Raw genomic sequence first — 10,532 nt, forward strand, 5'->3', positions numbered from 1 at the left:
CCAAAAATGGCTGCTGCTCTGTGCCTCAGGGCACCACTGCTCCAGTGTGGTTCCCTCTCAGCTGACTGTCCTCTCCTCACTCTCGTGCTGTAGAATCAGCACTGACCAGCTGCAGTCTAGGCCCTGTCCACACCCCTTGAGAAATCACCCAAGTATGTGGACTCCTTGGGGACAGGCCTCCAGACCTCAGAGTGAGAGTGGAGGGGAGTGCTGGGAGCTCAGAATTTCAGGTAGAGAAAATATACAGTTCTATACAGTTTTATGCCTGGTAGGAGAACACCGTGGCACCCTAGTAGGGGAGGTAGGTCCAGTTTTTAGAGGGTCTGTCCCGTGGAATGTAGTGGGAGGACCTTTGAATTCTACTCATTTTTTTGTGGGGCACTCTGAGCCATTCTCATGGGGGAGGAGACTCTCGTCCACTTGGTGATGGATTTTGTACCTTTTGTTTGTATACTTGGGGTCACAGCTCTCCTCACCTGGGTTGATGTGCATTCTTCAACCTTCTCTCTTGGTGCAGTTCTAATCCCCCAGGTTACTTGCTAAATTTCTGTCCTTTAACTCTCCTTCTGGACCGAAGCCTCTGTGGAAAGCTGGCTTCAGTCAGCCATCTTGTCTCAGCCCCTTGGTTTAGTTTTTGTTTGTGTTTGTTTGTTCTTGAGACAGGGTCTTGCTACGGGGATAGAGTGCAGTGGTGTCATCATAGCTCATTACAGCCTGAAACTCCTGGGCTCAAACACACCTGACCTACATCTTTGTGTTTATGTAGAATTTTCAGAATATGAACTCACTTTGCTTATGTTTGTCTTTCCATTCATAAAACTTCCTTTTTTCAAATTTAAGGATCTTGTCCTGCTTTAGTAACGCAGAACTAATGGAAGTACTGGATAATGCTGAGCCTGTAAAGTGAGGTCAGAGTTCTGGTATTTAAAATGTTATGTTTGCCCAAAAAGACAAGTATAGGCAAGCATACTTTATTTGCCTACCAATAATTATCTTACTAAGGATATGGGCCTAAACTTGACCTGAAACCTTATTGTACAACAGTCTCTACCACAGTTCCTATATTCAGGAACTAGATCTTTATGCAAGACAGGGCAGTGAGATTCTGCAATTCAGCAGAGGATAAAGAAAGCCTGACCACGAAGACTGTGCAGTCGTCTCCTTTCTTGGCCAGTGTTCTTGTAGAGGTTTCTTTCTGAACTGCTGGATTTTATCCCTGCAGCCTCCAGCTTCCCTGGATGGGCTCATCTGGTGTTAAAAAGCCCCTAGATTCCCTGTTATGGAATTTTCTCCTCGTTGAGAATGTTATCATTTTTTCATCAGGCATTTCATCATGACACGCTTTACAATCTATGTCAAATGCACAAGGTTGGTATTATTAAAATTACATAAAAGGGGGGAAGCAATTTGCAGTCCAAAGATTTATAAAACAGAATTTTTTTTCTGGAGAAAAAATGTTAAAAAGTCTAACTACCTTCCCAGGTCCCTGCCATCCAAAGGCTTTCCTAAATTAACACTATCTCCAAACACGTTGGGGAATGCTTGCTGCAGACTATGGAAATAATGAAAATGCAAACACTGGGGATGACTGTTCCTACCTTCATGGTGCTGACTTTGGACTTGTTGGGGGAAATTGGGAGACATCCCTGAGGATAGTGGGTTGGGCTGTGAGGGGCAAGTGACATGAAGGGTTCAACCACACCTACTTTTATTCCCTCCAAATGGACAACCAAGGAGCCCCATGTGGATTGAGGGCTGCAAATGGCATTTTCATGAATCCTTAAAAGTTCATCCTCCTCTTTGAAAAATAACAAAAGAATTATTTCCATTAGGAATATTGGGAATCACAGAGTAACACCCCTTTGCTTCCTCTTAGCCTAAGCTTCCCTGCAACCTAGCAACAGTGAGGGGTAAAAATTCACCCAATGTGCATAACACAATGGTACATTTCAAAACTATTAAGAAAAGAATATAATTGTCTTACCACAACAAATAAGTAAGTGAGGTGATGGAAATGTTAATCAGTTCAATGTAAGCATTTCTCATTATGTATCAAATCAGTACACTGAACCCCATAAATGCATCAATGTACACAATTATAATAAAAGAAATAATGAAAAAAATACTCACTTTCCCGGCATCCCCTATGAGCCGCGGCTTCTCATCATGGCGGACCCTAGAGATAAGGCGCTTCAGGACTACCGCAAGAAGCTGCTGGAGCACAAGGAGATCGACGGCCGCTTTAAGGAGTTAAGAGAACAATTAAAAGAACTTACCAAACAGTATGAAAAGTCTGAAAATGATCTGAAGGCCCTACAAAGTGTTGGGCAGATTGTGGGTGAAGTGCTTAAACAATTAACAGAAGAAAAATTCATTGTTAAAGCTACAAATGGACCAAGATATGTTGTGGGTTGTCGTAGACAGCTTGACAAAAGTAAGCTGAAGCCAGGAACAAGAGTTGCTTTGGATATGACTACGCTCACTATCATGAGATATTTGCCGAGAGAGGTGGATCCACTAGTTTACAACATGTCTCATGAAGACCCAGGGAATGTTTCTTATTCTGAGATTGGAGGATTATCAGAACAGATCCGGGAATTAAGAGAGGTGATAGAATTACCTCTTACAAACCCAGAATTATTTCAGCGTGTAGGAATAATACCTCCAAAAGGCTGTTTGTTATATGGACCACCAGGCACAGGGAAGACACTCTTGGCATGCGCTGTTGCTAGCCAGTTGGACTGTAATTTCTTAAAGGTTGTATCTAGTTCTATTGTAGACAAGTACATTGGTGAAAGTGCTCGTTTGATCAGAGAAATGTTTAATTATGCCAGGGACCATCAGCCATGCATCATTTTTATGGATGAAATAGATGCTATTGGTGGTCGTCGGTTTTCTGAGGGCACTTCAGCTGACAGAGAAATCCAGAGAACTTTAATGGAGTTACTGAATCAAATGGATGGATTTGATACTCTGCATAGAGTTAAAATGATCATGGCTACAAACAGGCCAGATACGCTGGATCCTGCTTTACTACGTCCAGGAAGATTAGACAGAAAAATACATATTGATTTGCCAAATGAACAAGCAAGATTAGACATATTGAAAATCCATGCAGGTCCCATTACAAAGCATGGAGAAATAGATTATGAAGCAATTGTAAAACTTTCAGATGGCTTTAATGGGGCAGACCTGAGAAATGTTTGCGCTGAAGCAGGTATGTTTGCAATTCGTGCTGATCATGATTTTGTAGTACAGGAAGACTTCATGAAAGCAGTCAGGAAAGTGGCTGATTCTAAGAAGCTAGAGTCTAAATTAGACTACAAACCAGTGTAACTTACTGTAAGGTTTTTGATGGCTGCATGACAGACATTGGCTTAATGTAAAAATAAAATAATGTATATATTGGCAATAATCTCATTAAAAATGTATGAATAAAAATATGTATGAGTAACATCATAATAATTAGTAATTCAATAATTCAACTCCTAAGTTAGATACAGAAGAAATTTGTATGTTTGTTAATGTTGCGTTTATTGCAGCAGAAGTTAATGAAAGAGTGTGTTGAAGCTTTTTGTATTTGCTGTGTGAGCATTTTGTAAAACATCGAAAATGGTTTGAGATGACTTATTTTATATCAGTTGTTTTCCTCATCCTAAAAAGGGGAATAAAATGTTTGAGTCAGTGCTCCTACATAAAAAAAAAAAAGAAAAAAATACTCAAACTTGTAGGTAAAATTGTTCCAATGTAAATGAGCAATGCAAGCGCAAGATAAATAAGGTACCTGGATTAATGTGCAAGACAAACAAGCCCTTTCTGCCCTTGCTAGTGCTTGTCCAGTTTCCCTCTGACCTACAGGCCTTGTACACAGGCCATGTAATATGGCAAAAACCTAACAGGAGATGGCATTTTCTTCCTTTGCCTTCCCTGAAGTTTTTTCCCTATGGCTCCTTGTCTTTTTCAAGCTAGGGACCAGGTCTTGAAGTCTGTTCTAGAATCTGTGACTTCAAAGAAACTTAAAAAAAAAAAAAAAAAGGGTTAGAATTACCTAAGCCATCATTCCAACTCCAGAAGTAGCACATTTCACATGTAGATAAGCTGGCTTCCTTTAGTCAGATTGATTGAAACAAATCATTTGCAAATGCAAATGTTAGTCCAAAATCAGAATTTGTTGAGTTGATGATGCTTGGGAGAACTTGCTTGATACTTTTCACTTTTCTTCTTCACATAATCATTTCAAGGTATTATCAGCAAAAGCCTATTTTGGTGAACCTTGAAATTTCTCCCTCTCTTCAGTATAGCAGCTTAGAATGTAGGATGATGTTGAGCGCTTCCTCTAGGGTCCATTGCTTAATTCTGTACACCCAGATGCAGGACTTTTGTGGCGCAATCCCTAGACCAGGATCTGACTCTGCATCTTGACCTCTTCCAGCCTGAAAAAGCCCCGTGGGTCAGGCCATGCTGTCCAGCCCTCTCTCCAGCAGCTCTGAGAGTAAGACATTGTAACAGAGAAATAAGGCCTTATATACAATCAGTGAGGCTGAAAATATGAGTATTGTTAAACTTACTTTTTGAAAAATACATAATACCTACATTTTCAGTTCCTCCCACTGATGCCTCAAGGCATACAGCAAACATATTTTGAAACTTAGGAAAGAATTTCATATACTCTTACCAATAATACCTATTCATTTTTGCAAGACACTTTTGTTTGGCAAGAATACTTCTGAAACATCTGCATCTTGTTTGCTGAGGCATTATTATTGCTGCCTGGTATCAAAACCAATTCACTGCAGATTGGCTGTAGCAATAACACAGCATTCACATATTAAATTGAACATCCCTCTGTGGCAATCTGAACTGAGGGAATGAGCCTGATATCAGAGAATTTATGTAAAAGAAACATAGGCTATGGTTGATTGTAATATCAGAATCATTCCAAACTTAAATAAAAAAATCCTAGGAATAAATACCAGAAATGTCTGGTAGGTTTTAAAATCAGATAAATTCATGCATTTGGAAAAATAACTGGCTAGAAATATAAGAATGCATTGGAAATTTTGGAATACTGTTGTGGTATTATAGGTAAATTTTAAAAATATATCTGGAACTTAAAAAGAAATGACTTAGGGAGCTTTAAATAGAGTCTAGACCCAGCTTCCTCTGCAAATGGTTGACTTTGCCTTGCCACGAGAGACCAATGTTTCAAATATTATGTGACCATCTACAGTGTGTGTACAACTAGAGCTATAGTGATCTTATGTAGAACTCAAGAACCAGAGACACAGTCTCTGTCCTTACGGTACTTAGAACTGAAGTGATTAGCTTAATGCATAGAAAGCAATAATACAAAACACACTCTATATTATTACTATAAACATTTACTGATTTTTACTAATGTACAATGCACCATGCTAAATGCACATGTTACCTAAGTTAATTCTCAAAACAACACAATTAATGAAAAAGAGGGAGAAACCAGGAATCAGAAAAGTAAATGAATAGGCCCCAAAGCACAGAGTAGTGGATTGTGAAGCTCCTCTTCAAACCATGTCTGAACAAATACAAAGCCGTTCCTTTTAGCTCCTATTTTCATTTGCCTCCTGATACCTATAGCATAGTATCGGCTATTTCAATTTAGGAATTGAGAGATGCAGGAAGTTACAGATCTTAGGACATGCTCTTCCCCTTGCTCACTCAAAGTGTATTTTGAAATTTGAAGTTACAAAATGCTTCAGGTGGAATAAGGGAGAAATCGCTGATTGTTCTTTGACACAGGAGAAACAACACCCAATGTCCACCTCTCATTCAAAGGCTGTTGCTGCCTGTGCCCACTCGGTTTCTCCCTGATGGGGGTTTCTCTGCACTGTGCTTTCATAGAGCAATCTGAATGCTGTGGACAGTGTCTCACAACCCTTTCTGCGTTAGATGCCGATTTACATCATGTAACAGGGAGAAACAGAAACAGAGACACGGGCAGTCGAAAGCAAATAATCACATAAATATGATTGGGGAGGAAATGAGATGTGTCTCCTTTTGTATTCCTGCCAAATACCTCTGTGGAGGTCACTTCCGTAAGCATGCCAGTCAGAGAAGACAACTCTTAAATTAGAAGACTACTCTTAGCTCCAGAATGAAAAGCTGGCATCTTAGGAGATGCAAAAATCATGTTCCAACTATGTGTTTGCCTTTTCAAAAACCTTGCAAGACAAGTATGACCATTCTCTTTTTTTTGAGACAGAGCTGCAAGCTGTCACCCTGGGTAGAGTGCTGTGGCATCACAGCTCACAGCAACCTCCAACTCCTGGGCTCAAGTGATTCTCCTGCCTCCGCCTCCCAAGTAGCTGGGACTACAGGTGCTCATCACAACACCTGGCTATTTTTTTGGTTGCAGCCATCATTGTTTTTGGTGGGCCCAGGCTGGATTCCAACCCACCAGCTCAGGTGTATGTGGCTGGTGCCTTAGCCACTTGAGCCACAGGTGCCAAGCCGACCATTCCCATTTTAAAGATTAAGATGTGGAGGCTGGGAGAACCTGGGCACCCGGCTGCTTCTGCCATCCGCATCCTATACTCTGAGTCATCAAGTGAAGTTTGAAAGTATTTTTAAATGTAACCACAGTTGCAGCTGTGGACCAGACTGTGCTATACTCAAGAGCAGAAATGCCTGCTATAAAATAGGAGGTGATTCTGCCAGTTAGGCACTAAGAAAGAGGAAACACCCTCATTGAATGGCTGTCAGAAACCACATCCTGGGGGCTTCCCAAGCCTTGTCACTCAGCTGAAGCCAGGCTGGTGGCAAAGGCAGACACTGAAAGGATCTGTGGGGCATTTCTGCAGCACACATTTATTTATCCCCAACAAAAACAAGATTTAGTTCCCAAGTTCCCAATCTTGATTGTCTCTTTTCTTTTTTTTTCTTTTCCTCTCCTTTTCACTTCAAATTTAAATTATAAACTATTCATTACCCATACATCCTTTTTTCCAGGCCCGACAGCATCCCAGGCAGTCTTTTTGGCTCAGGTTTTCACAGACATTGTCAGGCATCCCCCTGGCTCCAGCGGCTCCAGTGTTTGTCTGCAGGTGCTTCGGTCAGATGTCTGAAAAATCACCCACTGACAGATTTATGCTCTTCAGCCTCCGCAGCACTCTCCGCCCCCAGCCCAAACCTATCATACTTGTAGGTGAAAGCATTTGGAGGCCAAATTCACCAAGTCCTCTCAAGAACATGCAAAGCTAAGACACAGAATCGCAATGGCATCCGCCTGCCTCCCCGGCAACACACATTTCCATGGCCTGCTTTCTACCCAAGATCTGGAACAACTTGGGTCTCCACGTTTTTGAAACAAGATTAAAAGGTCTCTTTTTACAGCACTTGCCCAAAAACTCCTCAGAGGAAACATGGTTGGCAGGTAGAAAAACCACGACCTGTCTCCTTGAAAATCACAGCTGTGTTATCTTTTTCTTGCACTGATCGCTTCCAGATTATCAGTGGGGCAGCCAGCCAATGAGCCAGTCCTCTGTGTCCCGGAGCCTGGCTCTGCAACAGCTCATTTCCCCACAGACGGGAACATGTTTGAAGATGTGTAGCCGGGTGATGAGCAGAACCCAGGAAAGGGCAGGCTCATCAGTGAGTGTGGGCTTCATCATCAAGACTAGTCTGCACAGGAAGGTGAATCAAGAGCTGGTGTGGCAGGAAGTTTACCGAAGCATTGGGATGAGGTCAAACACAAAAGAACCCTTTCAGGGAGGAAAGAAGATTGAAGCTGTGGGGAAAAGCAAAATGAAAACACACCCATGTGAACCTCGCAATGATGAAATCTGTTTTGAAGAACAATGTCCTTTATTCAGGGTCTCCTGCCTGCTTTTGCAGAACAAGTTCTCTGCAGAGCCCAGCTGGAAGCATCTGCTTCCCTGGGATTCTCTGGCACTTGCCCATTGCTCAGGCCAGACCAATGGAGTGTTCAACAGAAGGCAGCTGCCCCAGCTTTGGACAACTGCTAGTTGTCGTTCGTCACTGTGACTTTTCCAGAAAGAATGGTCAAACCAAGACTTTGGCTGGTCAAAATTCTTTAGTGAAACTCATTAAACTAGCAACAGAGTAGACACAGAGGTTTGTGGAGAAAAGATTTGTGCTGTAGACCCTGTTTGTGGTGATAGTTCAAACAAATTGTGTCTACTGGAAGTCATTGTCTTAGCAATAATCATCAGAAAGTTGACATATGCATTGAGTCCAATGATTCAACCACCATCTGCTCCATAACTACTGTAGACTGGGGCCACATAAATCACCAAAGATAAGTATCCCCTACTGTTCTAAAGGAGCTCTGGAACTATACTCTGAGGCATACCAGTGTCCCATGGGGTGTTAATTGTCTTGCCAGGAAAATAAGTCCCTGTCACTGGAATAGAGTTTTTATAGAAAATGATACATTAAACAAAGTTGAGCAGGTTTCTTTATTACTGGGCTCTCTGTAGCCTTTAACATGTTAACATGCCTGTTAGTAGTTTTTGTCAAAGTTATTAACTATAGACCCCTTTTCACAACACACTTCTTAAATTTACCACTGATTGGGAAGACTGCTATAGGCTCTCAGTAACCAAATGGTAGGGCCCCGGGCGCAATTCACCTTCAGGAAATGCCCACCTGGTTTTCCTTTCCTTGGGGTACATGTGTCACTGCTCACTGAGCCTTACCCCAAAGCACATGGACTATCTCAGAGACATGTGTTGGTCACCAGACACTGTGCCGAGTGTGTTGCGTACATCTTTACAATGTATCTCACAGTCATGGGGGGGGAGGCAGCTATTTGTCTCCCTGTTTGTTTGTTTTTTTGTTTGTTTGTTTTATTTATTTTAGGTGTGCAAGTGGCCTTTACTCTTTTTTTTTTTTTTTTTGTAGAGACAGAGTCTCACTGTACCGCTCTCAGGTAGAGTGCTGGGGCGTCACACGGCTCACAGCAACTTCTAACTCTTGGGCTTATGCGATTCTCTTGCCTCAGCCTCCCGAGCAGCTGGGACTACAGGCGCCCACCAGAACACCCGGCTATTTTTTTTTGTTGTTGTTGTTGCAGTTTGGCCGGGGCTGGGTTTGAACCCGCCACCCTCGGCATATGGGGCCGGCACCCTACTCACTGAGCCACAGGTGCCGCCCTGTCTCCCTGTTTTGACCAATAAAAACAAAGTACACCCTGGGTAAAGGGCTAAACTACAACTTGAACTTTACCTTAGAACTGAAAACAATGTAACCTAAACATTGGTAATTTGCAATTAAAAATTAAAATAAAAAATGTTAATAAATGCTTTCTTTTTTATATATATAAAAAAGAAGACAAAGTACAAAGTCATCATAAAGGAGCAGTGCTTTAAAGCTCTGTAGGAGTAAGATCTGTGCCCTATGATCAACAGCAAGAAATCAGCCTCTTCAGCCTGAATTGAGTGGTGAAGATGGATGGTGAAGACAGTATCATCTGCAAGGAAGAAAACACCACCTTGCCTAACGCTTCCATTTCCAGCCTTTGAATGCGGAAGAGCACTGTCATCTTACCTTGAAGTGTTTCCCTAATACAGGTCTGATTTAAGATGACTGTTGTGCCTCTATTAATCAGCCTTGTCCACCAAATATGCACAAAGCAACATCCATGATCTTTCCTCACTTAGCTATAAAAAGCAATAAGAAAGCCTTTCTACAAAGGCAGCAAATACCTGCTTTTTCCTTGGATACATAGATGTTTCCTTAAAAGGAGAGGGGTGGGGTCTTGGTGTGGGCCACACTTTCTGGGGGCAAGACATGATTGCAAGAGGGACTTTACCTAACAAATGCAATCATTGTAACCTGGCTTATTGTACCCTCAATGAATCCCCAACAATAAAAAAAAATGAGACCCTGGCCAAAGCACCACTAGAAAATCAGTCTTCAATAATTTTCTGTGTCTTTTCTGAAACATTCTGCAAATTTTTATGAGGGCTGCTTTGGCATGGCCAATATTTTTTCCATGGTGTCAACATTTCATGCTTACCTATTTCTATTAAAATTATATATTTTTGCAGTTCCCAATAAAATTCATCATATGGTATGCTAGAATAAATCTCAAAATCTCCCTGAAGTGCTAGGAAATTTCAGATATATGTCTATTAAATTTTTATTTCTTCAACAAGTGGAGTGTGTGCCAAAATACGCGTTTCCTTGCTGAAATGATCACAAGTCCACAAAACCATGGAGGGACACTGAGTTGTCTGTCAATAGGACCCGTATCCATTGAGCTGGCAGTGGTTATTCCAGCCTTCTGCAGAAATCCTGAAGTGGTTGTTCTCCTGTGTATCTTCCAACCCCAACACATTGGGCATTCATAATATATTTGTTCAATTGAAATCATTATCCCAGGAATAGATCTGATTTTATTTTTCTCCCCAGAATAGCTTGAAGGTTTTGCCATATTTTCATAGTACCATATAATCCAGTCTCCTTTACTCTTGGGATAGTGAATCACAGATCAAAACTAACAAAAAGGCTTTCTGTTAAAGCTGTGATGA

The 10,532-nt window shown here is 41.5% G+C and overlaps 1 protein-coding gene across 1 annotated transcript; it reads left to right on the top strand.

The window, feature by feature from the left end:
- The first annotated feature begins 2,139 nt into the window (after positions 1 to 2,139).
- On the top strand, positions 2,140 to 3,648 carry LOC128598662 (26S proteasome regulatory subunit 10B-like). The gene has a single exon (XM_053609317.1). The coding sequence runs from the start codon at positions 2,167 to 2,169 to the stop codon at positions 3,334 to 3,336; it is 1,170 nt and encodes a 389-aa protein (XP_053465292.1). The 5' UTR covers positions 2,140 to 2,166; the 3' UTR covers positions 3,337 to 3,648.
- The last annotated feature ends 6,884 nt before the right edge of the window (positions 3,649 to 10,532 follow it).

Source organism: Nycticebus coucang, chromosome 11 (genome assembly GCF_027406575.1).
Source record: "Nycticebus coucang isolate mNycCou1 chromosome 11, mNycCou1.pri, whole genome shotgun sequence".
NCBI classification, from domain to species: domain Eukaryota; kingdom Metazoa; phylum Chordata; class Mammalia; order Primates; family Lorisidae; genus Nycticebus; species Nycticebus coucang.

Coding starts and splice junctions, on each gene's coding strand:
- LOC128598662 (XM_053609317.1), top strand. CDS start 2,167: ATGGCGGACCCTAGAGATAAGGCGCTTCAGGACTACCGCAAGAAGCTG.